Source organism: Aotus nancymaae, unplaced genomic scaffold (genome assembly GCF_030222135.1).
Source record: "Aotus nancymaae isolate 86718 unplaced genomic scaffold, 86718_ANA_hifiasm-v0.15.2.pri h1tg000057l, whole genome shotgun sequence".
In the NCBI taxonomy this organism is placed as follows: Eukaryota; Metazoa; Chordata; class Mammalia; order Primates; family Aotidae; genus Aotus; species Aotus nancymaae.
The window spans coordinates 53,091,844-53,111,065 of record NW_026988471.1 but is presented as its reverse complement, the minus strand read 5'-3'; the positions used below and the strand labels follow the sequence as shown (position 1 = coordinate 53,111,065).

The 19,222-nt window shown below is 38.6% G+C and overlaps 1 protein-coding gene across 3 annotated transcripts in view; it reads right to left on the bottom strand.

The window, feature by feature from the left end:
• Positions 1-19,222, bottom strand: part of ACYP2 (acylphosphatase 2) — a 191,564-nt gene that overhangs the window by 15,597 nt on the left and 156,745 nt on the right. The window contains exon 4 of one of the 3 annotated variants that reach the window (XM_064364093.1): positions 15,578-15,711. The exons of the other annotated variants lie outside the window; for them this stretch is intronic. Within the exon in view, the coding sequence (XP_064220163.1) occupies positions 15,606-15,711 (106 nt within the window). The 3' untranslated portion in view covers positions 15,578-15,605. Of the gene's footprint in view, positions 1-15,577; positions 15,712-19,222 lie in introns of those variants that run through there. 3 annotated transcript variants of the gene reach the window in all.

Genomic DNA, 19,222 nt, shown 5'->3' with positions numbered 1-19,222 from the left:
TAATGAAATGATCAAATAATATCAGCTACCAGAATCAAAATATAATTTAACTTAATTATATTACACCTACCTCTTTTGAATTGAAAGCTACTTATATAGTTGATAGCCGTCATTCTTTAGTTTTCCAAATGACTTTTAGATGATGGGGTGGCTCTATCTTGGGATACAAACCCAAACTTACCAGACTGATATATTTGCCTTTGAGTAGAACTAAAAGTCTGGGGTTGCAGAAGTTACAACCATGAAACTAAAGCCAGTAGGTGGGCCCTGCTGTAAAGAAACTGGACTCCCTGAGATTGGGTCTAGAAAGTGCTGTTCAGACTTGGCAATCATCCAGATAAGGCCTCAACCTCTGGGAACCTCTTCTAATTACACACTATTTCCTGCTATGCTAAACTTACATCACAGAAAGAAAAAATCTAGTTAGCAGCTTCCTGTAGACTCCTTCAAGGCACTGCTACATCGGTGGAGTTGCCAAAGCTCTTCAGTGGCTTAGGAACTGATCCTAATAACCTTCTGTGGCATGATCAAGTTTAGGGGAAGAAGCACCTTATTTCATAGGAGATCAATTTATAAACTAGAATACCATGCATCATTTATAGTAGGCTCTGTATTTGGCAAACATATCAACCATTTATAAAATAGTTTTCCTTTTGAGGGAAGTGCACTAATGAGACAGAATTATATTAGATTGTTCTTTCTCTAGCCTGGGTGAACCTTGGCCTAGAGAATATATGTAATGATAGTACCCTCCTCTACAGGAAGCACTGAAGAAATGGTAATGTGGCCCACCTTTTTAAAAACTACACCACCCACTGCTTTTCATTTAAAAAATTACTACCGTAGACAGGTTAATGCGGCTATAATTTTCTTTTTAGTTGCTTTGTTCCTATGCAGAGGCTACTCCTTCGTCACCTCCATTATGCTGAAACACATTCCATTGAGTCTGTTTCTGTTTCCAGGGTAAAGAAAAGGGAAAGCCTATCACTTAATTGTACTGTCTTCACAAACTGCATCTTAAGGCAGTTTGCTTTGAAACAGGTGATTTTGTTTCCATTTTGGAAGGCAACAGGTCTGATATTTTCCCTGGATAGAGGAAAGGGAACAAAGCCCTCTCTAAACTGTGGAGACAGGACTGGTAGGCAAGTGCAAGAATGCCCCTTTTCCACAGAGGGAGTTAGCCCAAAGGAAATGAGCAAAAGGGTCAGACTGTTCTCCAGGACAATCCAGGAAGCAGCTCATAGAGTCAATATGCTGATTAAGGAAGATTCCCATTACTATGGGTGCTGTTCAAATTATCCTCACATCTAGAGGTATCAAACACTGTTTATCCTACTTACAAGTCTGCAATTTGGTCAGGGCTCAGCAGGGAAAGCACATCTCTCCCCTACTTGCCAAGAGCAGCTCTGAGGCTGAGGACTGGAATAACTGGAATCACTTACAAGTCTGGCAGGTGATGCTGGGAAAACTCAGTCAGCTGGGATCTGCAACAGCTCAGGCTCCTCAGTTGTCTCCCTCCACCCCTGCATGGCCTCTCCAGCATCGCAGCTTCAGAGGAGCCAGACTTCTTCTGTGTGTGTTGTCACAGGGATCCAAAGGCATGTCCAATAGAGCCAGGCAGAAGCTGTACTGCCTGCTCTAAACTAGTCTTGGAAGACATTCAGTGTCACCTCTACCACATTCTGTCAGTTCCAAGTCAATCACTAAGGCTGGCCCATATACAAGGGGAGGGAAATTAAATCCCACCTACTGTGATGTGAATGTATCCTCCAAATTTCATATGTTTAAATGTAATTGCCAGTGTGATAGGATTAAGAGGTAAGGCATTTAGGGGGTGATTAAGTCATGAGGGGGAGCCCTTATGGATGGGATTAGCCACTTATAAAAAGGGCTTGAAGGGGTAAGTCTGTTCCTTCGATTCCTTCCATCTCTTCTGCCATGAGGACATAGAGTTAGCACCCTCTGAAGGAAACAGTGTACAAGGTGCCATCTTGAAAGAAGAGATCAGGCCATTATCAGACATTGAGCCTGCCAGCACTTTGATCTTGGACAGCCACACCTCCAGAACTGTGGGAAATACGTTTCTTTATTTATTAATTACCCAGTCTAAGGTATTTTGTTATAGCAGCACAAATGGACTCACCTTTAGTGAGAAGTGTATCCAAAAAAATTGGGAAACAGGTTTTTAAATCACCAGGGTAATTTTATATAGTTAAATGATTAGGTGATAGTATACTATTAATTTACTCAGTCATTCATTCACAAATACTTATGGAGCTTGTATCATATATGGTATAAACATTACTTTTTAAACTTAAAAAATTCTAGATATTATAGCCTGAGAAAAACTCACATTTGGATATGATTTCAAGTATCGAGAAGGTTGTATTTGGTTTTAGGCCTGTCTCTGAAAGTGCTTAAACCAGCGCAAAATGTCAGATGAGGAAAAATCCATTTAGATAGGAGTATAATCTAAATAGCATAAATGGATTTTTATTAGAATTCATTTAAAACCTGAGAAAATGGAAGTATAAATCATTATTCAGTACAATTATATTCTAGAAAAGTTATCTGTAGAGCAAAGTAGTGTAAAAACAGATCATCTTTTCTACTACTTTTATATTTTCAGTTGCCTGGTATGTGAAAAGAGGATTGTTCTCTGATAGATAAGAGATGACTGTGTTAGTTAGGATTAGATTCAGCTTTGAAGCATAGTAATAGTGGTTTGAACAAGGTAGTTTACAGAGTCCTTGAATTAAACCATTCTAACTCACAATTTTTTGACTTTCTGGTGGTGCTAAAGTGATAAGCATTTAGTAGAAATCTTTGAATGTTGAATTTTGATCTTCCTCCAGGCTAGCAATATGCATTACGATGCTCTCTCACAATGCTGGGCAGCAGCAGCAAACCACAACTCCCAGATCACAAGGGTAAACAATGGCTACTCTACAGTGTGGTGTGTTGCCAAATAGTTTAGCCCAACTGTAGGGTTGGTCTTGAATGCCTGGGCTCAAGAAACCCTCCCATCTTGGCCTCCCAAAGTGCTGGAATTATAGGTGTAAGCCACTGTGCCTGGCCCTGAGGACATTTAAGGTAGGCTAGGCTAAGCTATGATGTTCAGTAGGTTAGGTGTATTAAATGCATTTCTGACTTACAATATTTTCAACTTGCAATGGGTTTATTGGTACATAACCCTATCATAAATTGAAGAGCATCTGTATTCCTTTATCATATAAAGGAAGCCTGAAGGTGGGCAGTCCAGAGCAGGTATGACAACTCCATACCTTCAGAAACCTTTCTGAATCACCACTCCCCTGTTTCTAGGATGTTGTCCTCCATTCTCATCACCAAAGACGGATGCAAAAGTTGCAACTATCACATCTGTATTCCAGGCAGCAGGATGGAAGAAAGGCAAAGAGGAGGAAAAAGATGTATATTTACAGTATGTTAAAAGTTTTTCTAGCAGCTGCTACACGATACTTCTGATCACATCTCATTGACCAGAAACTCAGCTACAAAAGAGACTGAAATGTTGTCAGTGTAGACTTTATTCTGAGTGGCTATGTGCCCAGTAAAATCATGTGTATTACAATAGAAGGAGAGGATGGTTACTGGAGGGCAGCTAGCAGTCTCAGCCACAGGGTGGAAACTGAGTGTTCTGTTTTGGACACGGTAAGCATGAGATGCTTTTTAGACACCCAAGTTAATGGAATTTAGGGGAGAGATTGAAACTGGAATTATAAATTGGGAACTGATTGGCCTATAGTTGACATTTAATGCCACAGGGCTAGATGGCAATACCTGGGAATAAATGGGAACAGAAGAGAAGTGGTCAGCAAGAGGAGCATCCAGCAGAATAGGCTGAGAAGATGCAGTGAGTGAGGCAGAAGGAAAGCCAGGAGACTGTGGTGTCCTAGAAACCCAGTGCTATGGTCTGAATGTTTGTGTCCTCCCAAAATTTGTATGCTGAAATCTAATTCCTAATGTGTTGGTATTAAGAGATAGGGCCTTTAGGAGATGATTAGGTCATGAGGGTGGAGCCCTCATAAATAGGAACAGTGCCCTTATAAAAAAGGGCCCAAAGGAGCTTATCAGCCCCTTCTACCATGTGAGGGCGAAGCTAGAAGGCAAAATCTTTGAAGCAGAGAGGAGCTGTCACCAGACACTGAATCTGCTAGTGCCTTGATCTTGAACCTCCCAGCCTCCAGACCTATGAGCATAAATTTATGCTATTTATAAATTACCCAGTCTACAGTATTCTGTTACAGCTGCATGAAGAAACTAAGATACTCGGCAAAGAAATTATTTCAAGAAGGGAGTCTCAACAGTCTCATGGGCTGCTGAATGTTTGAGTAACGCAGGCAAGAGAACTGATCACTGGATTTGGAAAGTTGGAAGTCAAGGAGACTAGCTGAGCCTGGTTACAATGGAGAGACAGAAAGCAAAGCCTGCTGGGAGAGAATGAAGAGAAAAAATAGGCGGGTGAGAAAGTAGAAACAGTCAACATAGCTTTATCAAGGAGATGTGCTATAAAGTGCTGGAGATGATCTAGATCTAGAGAAAACCTTTAAAAAATAATTGTAGCCATAAGAGCACATTTGTGTGCTTATGGGAATGATGGGATAAAAAAGGAAAAGGTGATGATGTGGAAGAGAGCAGAAACAGAAGTAGCACACCAGGATCCAGGGTACAACTGAGTGACAAGAAGAGTGTACAAAAAGGAGAGATATGGAGTTTACACAGGAGAATGAAATGAGATAAGAATGAGACCAATAAGAAATACTAGATGAATAGATTCTAGCAGTGGAATTGTGGGCAGCAAATGCTCCAAAGGCAAAGAGAATTTTCTTGAGGGCTACCTCGGATTGACTGGTGGTGGATGCCTGGGGCTGTATGTTGAGGAGACAAGTGAAGTGCTCCCCAGTATTCTGACGTGAATTGTTTATGGAGCCTGCTTTGGACTACAAACATGTAGATGCTTTTTATGAATCTGGCTTTGGCTTTTAATTATATGACTTTCTTTTACAAAGTTTAAATCACATTATAAGAACTGTTATAATCTTTTCCACTTAATGTAAAGATAGTTGTTGCTCAGGCTGGAGTGTGGTGGCATGATTTCAGCTTACTGCAGCCTCCGCCTCCTGGGTTCAAACAATTCTCCTGCATCAGCTTTGAGAGTAGCTGGGATTACAGGTGCCTGCCACAACACCCAGTTAATTTTTGTATTTTTAGTAGAGATGGGGTTTTGCCATGTTGGCCAGGCTGGTCTTGAACTCCTGACCTCAGGTAATCTGCTGGCCTTGGCCTCCCAAAGTGCTGAGATTACAGGTGTGAGCTACCACCCCAGGCCAAATGTAGTTTTTTAATGTTAGTGGATAAGTATCTACATTCTACATCATCATTTTAAGTGCTTCTTAGGTCTTTCACTGTATGGGTAGAGTCCACTATACTTAATCAACTTCCTATTGTTAGAAATTCAAGTTTTTCCAATTGTTAAAATATCCTTAAATTTGTAAAACTTCTCCTACTAGATTACATCTACTTTATGATCCAGAAGGCACTATGAAATCATGGTTTAAAACCATGGGCTGTTGAGTCAGAGCCAGACCTCTGGGATTCTATGAATTGGTGTCTTCATCTGAATAAAATGGGTTAAATAATATTTCTACCTTACAGAAGTGTTGGGAAGATGAAAGGAGTTAATACATGTAAAGCACTATACACAGCCCTGGGCATGGTAAGCATGCAATAAAAGCTAGCTCATACAACCCTCCAAGCTCAGCCCAGTGGCTGACAAGGTGTTCCATGAGTTGCTTGTTAAATGGGTGATTTGTATAAGATCTTGGTAACAATATTAAAAGGTTATAATCCTAGTCACAGAGGTAGGACTAAATTAGAACTCTTCAATCAAAATCTTGAGGCAAGATATTCATATCTAACAGGAATTGCATATGTATGATAATTGGGATAAGTTTCATCTTTTTATTTTCAATCATTTGTACAGTAGGATAAAGCCCAAAATGTGTCATAAATCTCTGTATTCAAAACACCACTATGCAAAATATAGAAAAGATTTTAAATCAACCATGCTATCATCTTTAATTTGCGAATGTTAGAAATAATTATTTTTATTTAAATTATTATTTAAATAATGAATTATTAATTATTAAACTATTTGATCACTGTAAAACTTCAGACAGGATATACATATAGGAAGCAGGAAGTGAAAGCTCTCCTTTCTCATCTCCCAATCACACTCTTAGATACGGCCACTCTTTAAAGGTGTATTCTTTCACACCTTTCCTGTGCATATACAAGTATACACATAGCTACCTGTGAATATATCCATACAGAGGATAATCAGCATTTAATTATAAGTCACACAGCTCTACTTTCATATTTAAGAAAAAAACTTCTAAGCAATTTCCATCAGAAAAGATTGTCACTAGACTGGTGTTTTTATCCATTAAATCTTTGTTTCTAGTGATTTCCCCGAGAGTGAGTGGTTTCATGTAGTTATCTAACCATGTAAGAGCAAGACAAATGTTTTTGTTCTATTAATAAGGAAGTGCATAAGTATTTGGTGCTTTTTCTTAAACATTCATAGGAATAGATGGGGAAAAGCATGTGACCTGAACTAAGATCAAATCCAGCAGAACTGTGTTCCAGGTCAGAATTACTTTCAGGATCTTGACATTTGACCACAAGGGCCATCTGCTCAGAGCAGAGCCAAACAAAGTGTGGAGAAGGGCAAGGACACAAATGAGGAGTGGATGGGAGGTTGGAAATTGTCTGAAAGAGTTAAAGCTGATTTTAGTTTCCCATCGTCCGTGATGGTGGGATTTAGTGGTCATTTGTTGTTTGAGTTATTTTATTTAAAGTCCCCAATTCCTAACCCCAACAGATAATAGAAGTAGATAATATTTTTATTCTTTGAAGGATTTGGAGAACTTGTATATTCTTCTGTTGTTACTTCATGAGAGATTTTAATTACTTTTGAGTGAAATGTTTGAGGCAAAAAATACTTAAATTAACATTTATTTCACTACCAAGAGAACTGGTGTCTCCTGGGTAATGAATTATTAATAACAACATATGAAATGAATAGCAACAGTCACTTTAGCTTCTTTGTGGAAGAACACAGGATATAAATAAGTAAGTGTACACATGAAAAAATGAAAATAAACAGTAATGCTGCTTGCTAATTGTGTTGCTTGCTTCTGTTATAACTCATTCATTCTAAAAATAAATAATTAGCTGGTACGGTATAATTGCTATTTTTAAAATCTTGTTCAAACAAATTGAATTTGTGTAATGAAAAAAAGTGAAACTTGGTAAAGCATTTTTCATAATCATCTACGATCTATGTTGCTACAGCCTATATTTAATTCCGTAGAAAATGGTCCCATAATCAAGACCTCCTTCCTAGTTCTCTCACAAAGAGTTGTAGCACCCTCCTTTACAAGTATAAGGTTTTGGTTTTGGCTTTTGAATTTTACTTCATAATACCAGAGCCTAGAATGAATTTCTACATCACAAAAAATTGAGCAAAAGGGTTTCACCAGACTCAGCTGTCGTGATTTCTGCCACATGATATCTTTGCTACTATAATTCTAACAAGTTGGGAAGTCTTACTCGACTGAAGTCTGGTCTAGCCACCAACATCAGCCCATCTTCACCTGTCCTGGGCATCGTCCTGTAGGCTAGTAACTTGCACCCCTTAGTCTACTGACAGAGACATCCCCTATAACATCCACTGACTGTGCATGTGCACTGTGGCAGCACCACTGATTTGCTTTAAACACGGTACTTAATTTGATAACTGAATTAAGTAGATAAGAATTATCTGGCATCCAAGGCATCAGAATATATCCCATTGTCAGATAAAGGAAATTGATCTCTGGCTTCTGAGCTGCAATGACAAGGTTAATCATAACTGGACTCTAAGATTGAGACTAATCAGGTACTGAGTCAAGGTAATCATCTGGAGTTGATAATACACAGAATAATCTAGTTTTGAATAGTGCTTTGCTATTTTCAAAATGTTTTAAATTAGGTTATTTAAACCTCCAACTTCTCCCTGAGGAAGGCATTATTGTTTCCATTTATAAGTGAAAAGACCTAGCCTCATAGAGATCAATTCCTCTCCTTCTTGGTGATGTTTTCTTTCATGCCTGGCTTTTATACACCTTCCCTCTATGATTCTGACACCTGGTAGATTCTCTTCAAAGAATTCACAAATCAATGATGCTAACCACTCAGTAGAATATAAACCTACCTTCCAGTTATCATCTCATTTCTCTTCCTTCCTATCAATTAAGTTTCTTAAGAGTAAAATATACTCAATGTTTTTTCCCAACTTCTCACTAACTCTTCAACCCATTGAATCAGGGATCCAAGCCCACCCCTCCACTAAAACGGCTCTCCAGAAGGTTGTCACAGACCTCCAAACTGCTAAATGAAAAGCATATATTGTGTTGCCATCTTACTTGACATTTCTCCTTTTCTCTGCCCAAGGCTTTTGGGACACTACCCTTTCGCTTCCCTCCTGTATCTGTAATTAATCCTTCTAAGTGGGAGTTCCTTTTTACTTTATTCAATCCTTTTAGTGATCACTAGGCTTAATTTTGAGTTCTCTTAATCTTGATCTGCTCTCTGAATGACTTCATCTGGACCCGCATTTAGTATGAAAGCTGCAGCTTCATATACCATTACCTACTGAATCTCCCCCCTTGTTCCCTATCTGCCTCCACCCTTATGCCCCCTGCCTACCCACACCTCCCTTACCCAATGTGCTCTTCCTGCTGCATTCTGAAACTTGGCAGCATCTGGGCAGTCACAGACATTCAGCCTCCCCTGGACTGTCAATCAACCATGACGTCCTCTTGATTTTAATAATTTTTTTTCTCTCTCTCTTCTTCACTCTTATTATCCCTGACCTACATCAGGTTCTTGTCTGTTTGCCAGGAATGCAGATCAAGATTGCCTTGGAGGCTTGGTGGCATTCTTTAGTAGGTGCAATGAAGAAAACAGATTTGTGTCCTTGCTGTCATGGTGTTTGGCTCTGGATGTCTTCTGTTGTTGGGTCTCAGTGGTGGGTCTTGGTTAGGAATGATGAAAATTACAAACCATGACTTACATTTATCTTCATTGTAGTTGAAGTTTATCTTAAGATGGTCACGGAAGAAGATAAGGTGGCAAAGGCTAACCATTTACAAATAGGTAATAGGTATCTATTCTGTAATCTGTGCTAAGCGTCTGGGCTACAAAGACAAAGGTGGCATGGTCCCTGTCCCCAGTGTGTTCATATTCTAGTGGGAAAGGCAAATAATTACAATTCTGCATAATAAATGGAATGATGAAGGAATGTGAGAAGTGTTCTCTGAGTATAGAAGAGTTTCCATCCATGTATTCATTTTGTCTTCACTTCAGTAAGCGTGTAAAGTGGGGAGGGAGGTAGAGGAGCCTTGCTGACAAGGTAGAGTACGACTTCCAGAAGATGTGAAAATGCTCTCTATCTTACAGAAATCTTGAGACTGCAGCTCTGGATCCTGCCATTGGGGGTTCTGGGAATTCTGTTGGCTGTTCCCTCTGGTGATAGAATTATCCCAAACAAGTTACACAACCTCTGATTTCTAATTTTCATAACTCTAAAATGAAAAGTCGGTTAAAATCAGGAGTTGGCAAACTTTTTCAATAAAGGGCCAGATAGCAAATGTGTTAGGCTTTGTGGTTCATATAGCCTCAGTAAGTGTGTTAGGCTTGTGGTCCATATAGCCTTGTTGCATTTACTCAACTGTGCACAAGCAGCCACAGACAATATGTAAACAAATAAGCCTGGCAGTATTCCAGTACAACTTGATTTACAAAAACAAGCAGTGGGCTGCATATGGCCCACTGGCTGTAGTTTGCAAGCTCCTGGTCTAAATGATCTCCATGATGTCTTCCAGATCTACCGTTCCACAGGTTCACAAAACAGCAATTCTTAAATTCTTGATATACTTTATATTAGTTTTTAAATATACCTTTGTTGTGGTTGATTAGCTTAGAAAATTTAAACGTGGCATTAAAAGTGGTAAGATTTGGGGTTTAACTTATCATGGGTCAGTTAGCTTCTCTGTTCTATGACTATACACCACATCACAGATGTCAACAAATTCACGGCCCTGCATGGAGCCACCGAGCTCTGTGACTAGACAAATGTCATTCTTCCTTGTTTCTAAGAACACGACCTCAGCACGTGTTTCCCTAATGATGGTATAGCAGCACCTTCTTTACCTATACTGACATTATTTAGTTCCTTTCAAAAAAGCAAATTATTTTTAAGAAAAGTTGTCAATATAATATCTGGCAATGGAAACCTATAGGTAAAGAGGTATGTTTCATTATGAAACTTTTAAATAAACCAAACTGATTTTTACAACTACTAAGCAATAGAATGGTTTTTAAAAAAATGTATGCCGTTACGCCTATAAGCTAAAGCAGAATCAGCAAACTATGTATATCATCAAAGCCAACAATTCTCTACTTTTCCAATTATAGGCATTGCTAATCAAGCCTAGCAGTTTTCCCCACAGACTCTGAATGTATTCTCATAATTATTCCAAACTCACTGAACCAGAAAACAATGCCAAGTTAATTGGCATTACCATGCCAGATGAAATCTATTGTCACAGTACAACACGTTACCATACTTTACTTTTTCTATCATTTTCTATTCCTACCACCAAGTTATTCTTGCTAAAAAAGATACACGTATAACATTGGCGTCAGCAGCTATAAAATTCAACACAACAAAATGAAGATAGGGTAAATCTCATACATTGGATAGAGGAGTAAAAGTCACTAAAAACTTTTCATAGAGAAAAACTTGGCATTGCTCTTTAATTAAAGGACTTAAAATGTGCATAGTAGTTGGAGACTTGGGGGTTCCTTGTATTATTCTATTTTTGGGTACATTTGAAACTTCCTATAATGTTTGTTTTTTTGAGATGGAGTCTTGCTCTGTCTCCAGGCTGGAGTGCAGTGGCGCAATCTCGGCTCACTGCAACCTCCGCCTCCTGGGTTCAAGCGATTCTTCTGCCTCAGCCTCCCGAGTAGCTGGGACTACAGGCACGTGCCACCACATCCGGCTAATTTTTTTTGTATTTTTAGTAGAGACGGGGTTTCATCATGGTGAGGATGGTCTCGATTTCTTGACCTCGTGATCCGCCCGCCTCGGCCTCCCAAAGTGCTGGGATTACAGGTGTGAGCCACCGCGCCCGGCCAATAAAATGTTTTTAAGGTGTCCAATGAAGATAAAAATACCATGGTAGATGACGACTAATGTATTATTTCATAAAGGTAAAATCTAAATGAAGAACTATAGAACTGAAATAATGAATGTTGCCTAATTATAGAAAGCTTTGTGCCTATGATTAGCATGTGAAACTATAAAACAAATTTCATTATTGAAATCATTTGACTAATTTATTAATAGAGATATTAAGGGATTGGGGTGTGTGTGTGTGTATAAATGCAATAAATATCTCTGGAAAAATAAATGGAAACTATTAAACGTAGCTGTTTCCCAGGAGGGAAAAGGAAGGAGGGAGAGTTATTTGCCACTGAATCTCCCATTGTTCCTTTTGAATTTTTGTACATCTTGCCTATGTTGCCTTATTAAATAAACAAATAAAATGAGCATGTACTTTGATTCAGCGATTCTGCTCCTAAAATTCTATCCTAATAATCAAGGTTGTAGGAAGATTTTGCCTCAAGAATGGTCATTACAGCATTGTATGTAACAGGAAAGTATTTCAAGCAATTTAAAGGTCTATCAGGAATTTTTATATGTTATTTCCATATGTGGAAATAATTGCAATTATGAAGATGAATTTTTACTAATATATAAAGAGGCTTGTAATATGGTATTAAGGTTTTTTAAAATCAAGTTGCAAAACAGGATGTAGAATATGACCCCACTTTTGTGAGAAAATAATATACGGACAGGAAAATATTTGGGAAATATGCCTCAAAGGGATAATAGTGGTTACCCCATGACATAAGAATGGCAGTCATTCTTTCCTTTTTTCTCAGCTTATTTTCAAATTTCTCCAGTAAATACCAATTTAAATTTTACAAAAGATTATGAAAGGGTTTGAGAAAGTCCCTAAGGAAACAAAAACAGTTTTTCGTGTGTGTGTGTGTGTGTGTGTGTGTGTGTGTAAGAAAAATCTGAACACAAAAGAGATAAAATGTGGCTTTCATGATCAAAGTCAAAGTCATCATAATAAATGTTGAAATTTTATTGACAGTTTCTCTAGCTGGGAGGTAGTGACATCCAGAGTTAAATACTATTGAAGATTCTACCCATGGTATTGAGTCTTTTCATTGGGTTTAGCAACTCTATCATGGTAATGCAAAGAGTAATTTTCCCCCCAGTGTGCAAATAAATGTTACAACAGTGACAACTGTCAGACTAATGTATATAGGATGTTTAATGAACAAAGGAGAATGCTGTCTGAAATACCTAAACTAACAACATAGAGACACCAGAAATTTTGAGTGAGAGACTCTTATGAACTAAAATATGCTGTTGGGACCATGGCCAGATGGTGAAGGCTCTTGCACAGCTTGCTAAGGATTTCTACTTTTTCTGTAAAGACATGGATGGAGTTGTATTTTGGGATAAAAAATCAAGGTAAAGGATAGATTAGAGGACTGAAAATTAAGCATAAGGAGTATACCAGAGGCAGTAATAATTGTAACCTTTTTAAAGGAATTTTTCCTAACAAGGATAGAAAGGATAAACATGTCAGCTATTTAAGTTCTAGTTTCAATTTTTTCCAGAAAAAAAGATGTATAATATATACATGTAAATATAAAACCCATAGCAATTGCTTTGGAAACTATTATCATACATATAGTTAGGGATATGCTTAATGTTACATTTTAACTAAATATTAACTATAGAAATTATATTAATTAGAAGTTATATTAAATCACAATGTATTTTGCCCTTATCAAATAGTCCATTAGGCAAATCAAGCAGGGCTTGGATGTTCATTATGAAACAATACATGCTGACTTTCCAAATTCACCTATATGTAATTCACTTAATATGTTAGATTCTATAAAAATGCTTAATCATCTCTATGCTTGATGTTCCTTAGAAAGGAAACTGTTAGCTATCAGTGTGGATCAGCTTCGATTCTATCAGTTTCTTCCCTGTGAGAGCCTTGGGAAGCACTTCCCAGGCGGTGCTGAAATAAAACACTAGAAGATTTCCCCTAGAAATCTACAAAAGATACTAGAACAATTCCTAAATTATTCCCTGATTTTATGGAAAAGGTTTTAAAGAAATGTTTTCTCTCCTGACCTAATACCAGAAGCTAGAAATAGTCAAGAGGTACTATTTCTCTTTCAAAATTAAAGACTGTTGAAAACATACTGATGAGATTTTTACCTCTATGAAATAGCCCATTTCAAATAGTCAATAGCCAATCCTCAGTTTCCTGTGGTTGAGAATAAGATAGTGAGATACAGTACAGATAATGAGATCTAAATAGTCAGCTGTTTCTGGAAAAGTGTACTCAAATTTAGGTTCATATTAGTTTGGCTCCTTTAGAAATTATAGTTGAATTCATACAATTTAAGAGTTTACATGAAATCGAACTTGAATAAATACAGAAAACCAGCCTCAATATGGTCATCCAGTAGCGATGGATCATTTAACTTATGGTCCAAATAAGTTTTATTAGTAAATTTATTAAACCCAAAGTTACTGAGGCAAGGAGGTTCTGTTTTCTTCTTTTATACCTTACCTTACATAGAACTTAAAAATAACATTCAGAAGCCTGAAACATGGCCTAGAGAATTCAGAACCATCTCAGGTTGAACTGAATATTTTGAGCTATGTGAGTTTGAAATGCATATCTTGGTTTAGTTAAATGATATTGAAAGCAGCACTTTTTAATGTGGTAGCACAAAACTGCAGCTGCTATTACATCATTCTCCTTTGTATCCATGTTGGAGAAACTGTTCATGGCTCATGTAATGTTTTCTCTTCTTGCAAATATTGTGGCTCATAAAAGTTTGATTCCCTATGGCTTTACCCCTATGCTTTCTTTTATATAAAAACTTTTTTTTTTTTTTTTTTTTTTTGAGTTTTGCTCTTGTTGCCCAGGCTGGAGTGCAATGGCGGGATCTCAGCTCATGCAATCTCTGCCTCCCGGGTTCAAGCAATCTCTGCCTCCCAAGTTCAAGAGATTCTGCTGCTTCAGCCTCCCGAGTAGCTGGGATTACAGGCATGCACCACCATGCCCTGTTATATTTTGTATTTTTAGTAGAGACAGGGTTTCTCCATGTTGGTCAGGCTGGTCTTGAACTCTCGACCTCAGTTGATCCACTCGCCTCGGCCTCCCAAAGTGCTGGGATTACAGGTGTGAGCCACCATGCCTGGCCTATATAAAAACTTACTTAAAATCTTTGTCATTCCAAGCTTAAGTGATTTGTAACCAAAAAAAAAAAGTTTCATTTCCCCAGATTTTTCTTTTAGTTTCAGAGAATTTTTTTTTTTTTTTTTTTGAGACAGAGTCTTGCTCTGTTACCCTGCCTGGGTGCAGTGGCATGAACATGGCTTACTGCAGCCTTGACCTCCAGGCTCAAGTGATCCTCCCACTAGCTGGGACCACAGGTGTGCACCACCATACTTGGCTAATTTTTATTACATTTTGTAGAAATGGAGATCTTACCATGTTGCCCAGGCTGGTCTTAAACTCCAGGGCTCAAGCAATCCTCCCACCTCAGCCTCCCAAAGTGCTGGGATTACAGCTGATATGGTTTGGCTGTGTCCCCAACCAAATCTCGTTTTGAATTGTAACTCCCATAATTCCCATGTGTCCTGAGGAACACGGTGGGAGGCAAATGAATTATAGAGGCTAGTCTTTCCTGCGCTGTTCTTGTGATGGTAAGTCTCACGAGATCTGATGGCTATTATAAAGGGGAGTTTTCCTGCCCAAGCACTCATTTGCCTGCTGCCATCCATGTAAGATGGGACTTGCTCCTCCTTGCCTTCTACCATAATTATGAGGCTTCCCCAGTCACGTGGAACTGTAAGTCCATTATAAACTTCCTTCTTTTGTAAATTGCCCAGTCTCAGGCATGTCTTTATCAGCAGAGTGAAAACAGACTAACACAACAGGCACAAGCCATCTTGCCCAGCCTAAAGAACAATTTTATAGTCTCAATGGTGGTTTTTGAGAAGCTCAAGAGACAAAACGAGAGACATCGTGCATGGTGCACATTCCTGTTTTTAATTTCAAAAATAACGGTTGTAACTATTGGTGGTATAGGTCTTCCCTCTCTCTCAGCTTTGGCTGGATGAGGTGGAGGGCAGGAAGATTGCTGGAATATCTGCTCGGAATTATTCAGACAAAAAGTTTAGAAATGCGGCCATGCGTGGTGGCTCACGCCTGTAATCCCAGCACTTTGGGAGGCTGAGACGGGCAGATCACCTGAGGTCAGGAGTTTGAGACCAGCCTGGTCAACATGGTGAAATCCTGTCTCTACTAAAAAATACAAAAAAATTAGCCAGGCGAGGGGGTGGGTACCTGTAATCTCAGCTACTTGGGAGGCTGAGGCAGGAGAATTGCTTGAACTTGGGAGGCAGAGGTTGCAGTGAGGCGAGAACATGCTACTGCACTCCAGCCTAAGCAACAGATCCAGACTCTGTCTCAAAAAAAAAAAAAAAAAGTTTAGAAATGTTAACTAATGACTTTGATGAGATTTTAAGTTTAAAAACAGTAATTACAAAATCTATAGATTCTATGCCTCCTGGGGCTGTGTGGCTTCCTTTGGAACTTTTTGGCATAACAAAGAACACTCAATTAATGTACTAGTATTGTACTATATCTTCTAAGAAAGCACTTAAAAATTGTATGCTTAAAGACGAGAATGTAAGACTTAGTTTCCCATTGCATACCCAAACAGAAACATTAACGCATGTGCGTCATAGTTTGTCATTTGTTCAAAACTGGGTTTGGACAGACTCTAGTTTATTAAATTTGAAAAGTCATTTTTCTCATATTGTTGCTGTAACAGCAGCACAAAGATAAAAATAACCTAAACAACTTTGCTAGAGAAAAGCCTGCCTACCACTGTTCTCACCTTGATCCTTCCTAGTTTCCTGCTTTCCTAACCACAATTCTTTGAAAACAAGCTGACCCGGTACCCAACATCTTCTTGTGAAAAGGCTCATGACAAATGCAGTCTTTATAGAAGATTCCACATTTGAAATGTGAAATGAGATTTTTAGGAGCTACCATATGAAATTGTACTCTAGCATGGAAAGTCTTGTAGGAAAAGCATTAAGACTGTTGTCTTGGCCTCGTTCGTTCATTCTGCATCAACAAATATTTATTGAGTGAGTACTTCTTATGTGCAAAGCAATATGAGCAACTCAAGGATGGGAAAGTATATCCTCTGTCTGAGAGATCTGCAATCTTGAAGAAAAGACAAGATTTATATAATACATATTCAAGAACACTCAGCCTGTCAAAATTGGATCATCTCATCTGACTCTTATATTCAGATGAGGACATCATTGGTACAATGGAAAGACCACTGGTTGTGAAGGAAGCCATTTACTCTACCATTTGCTATTTCTAAGATCTGAGATAAATTACTTAACCTCAAAGGGCTGATGGGTTGGAGGGCAGGTGAAAATAACATAGACTACCTTCAGGATTGCTTTCACTTGGACTTACTATGACCCAGAAACAGGAAGTGCAAAGCATATGCACAAGATACAGATGCACACGAGTGGATTCAGCTCTGAGATCCCTCCCTGGTTCCTCAAAGTTTATGGTCAATTCAGCTCCTGGGTAGAGATAAATCTGCCAGGTCACAGGAGCCCACAGCCACAGACCCACAGACCCACACCCTTTCATACACAGACCACCATAGTTAGGCCCCTCAGTGTTCCATTTTTTATTGCTTCTTGGGACCTACAGGGTCAGCCTACATCTGCTAAACTGCAGTTTCCTCAACGCTGATATTTAATAATTGTATACTTGGTAGGCTTGTTCTCAGCCTTGGGCAAGATGGCTGATATGAAGGGCCTAGCATGGTGCTTGATCCATGAAGCAAGAGAAGGTGCTTCATCAATGGCTTCTTCAGATGAGGAACTGAAAGTAACATGCAAGTTTCTTGCCTCTCCAGCCTAGCACTCTTTCTAATATACAAATAATGGCAACTGGATTCACTTTGTGACAATAGAATGATACATTAAAGGGTGAGATAAAACGATGATTATTTGCTGAAAGCATTGCATGTCTAAAATCCTAAGAAATCTGTTTATTAGCCTATGTGAGTTTATCAAAGTAACTAGGTTTATAGTGAATTTACCATAGTTAGGGGATTTCTTTATTGTGGTAAGTACCAGTTTAATAAAAAGAGAAGAAGTCTTATTTGAAATAGCAACAAAAAGTCGGGGGGACAGACACAGGCAAAACCACTTTACTGAGGTCGTGGTATTGCAGTTAAAGAGTTTTATTAATGCAAGGCTGCCAAGTGGAAGGACTGGAGTTAACACTCCAATCAGTCTTCCCAGTAACTAAGAGGCTAAGGTTTTTATGGATAATTTGGTGCACAGCAGGCTAGAGAATGGTTGCCACTGACTGATTTGGGATGAAATCATAGGGGTATGGAAAATGGTCCGAGTGTGCTGAGTCCTCCTCTGGGTAGGGGGCCACAGGACACACTGGTTGACTCATGAGTGACTGGTTGGATCGGGTCAGTCAGTGGCCAGAACACAAAAGTGAAAACAGAGCCTTATTCTGGGATATCAGTGTCATCAGTTTCTCTTCCTCCTTCCTGATGCTTTATTCTTATCACAATTCTTTTTAAGGTTTGCCTGGATTTAGATAAAGGTCTTCATCTTTTAACTGTGAATTTATTTCTTGTATGCAATTCCTATTTCAATATCCTCTTTATCATCCCTTGCCTTCTCCTTTACTGTTTCTCATGTAAAAACGATCATTTAGATTAAGAGTTAATAGCTGGGGCTGGACAAAGTGGCTCATGCCTATAATCCCAGCACTTTGGGAGGCCAACATGGGAGAATCACTTAAGGCCAGGAGTTCAAGACCAGCCTGGGCAACATAGTGAGACCCTGTCTCTACATATAATTATAAAAATAAAAAGAGTTAATAACTTGAATAACAGGTACAGTTTCAGTCCTGGGTCAGTATGTGACCTTGGACAAATTACTTATTTGTAAGCCTTGGATGGATACATTCATAAGTAAGATGGAAATGATGAGAAGAACTTTGTCAGGTAATTATGAGGTTTAAATTAGGAGGTAATTCATATAATGTGCTTAGTGTGCTACCTACTTATAACACTGTAAACTCTCAGGTTATGACATGACTATGTCACTTAAATACCTTTCAAATTTTTAATTATTAAGAAAAAAAGAAAAATTAACAACCTTAAAATAATTTTTCTATTTTGTTTTGTTTTGTTTTGTTTTTGAGACAGGGTCTTACTCCAGACTGGAGTGCAGTGGTGCCAACACGGCTCACTGCAGCCTCAACCTCCTGGGCTCAAACATTCTCCCACCTCAGCCTCCCAAGTAGCTGGGACTCCAGGTCCATGCCACCACTCCCAGCTAATTTTTTTTTCGTTAGAGACTGGATCTCACTTTGTTGCCCAGGCTGTTTCTGAACTCCTGGGCTCAAATGATCCTCCTGCCTCAGCCTTCCAAAGTGCTGGGACTACAGGTGTCAGTCACTGTGCCCAGCCAGTTCTACTTCTTTCTATACATTGGGTAGATCACTATAAGAAAGTCATGGTTTAATTTAAAAAGGCAAGTTCCCTTCATTTGCTGTCCTGTGTTTGCCTTTTAAAAGACACCTTGAATACTTTACAGAATGGAATAGTGTATAAATAAATCGACCAAGTTTCTTTAATCACCACACCTAAGTTAAAAAACAAAAGGTATTTACTAAACATGGAGAGATGACAAGAAGGAAAATGCATTTCTTCAATCCTGGCTTTATGACTTTAGTAGTCCAACGACCTCATTGCAGCTACTAAAGGCCGTCAAAGGATCAAAACCAAAATATAGAACTATTTGATGTAATTCGTATTTAAACGTTTGAAAATGAATATCAGTTGAAAAGTTCAGGTAGGAAGGAAGGGGCATTTTTAAAGGAATTAAATGTTGTAGCTCAGGTTC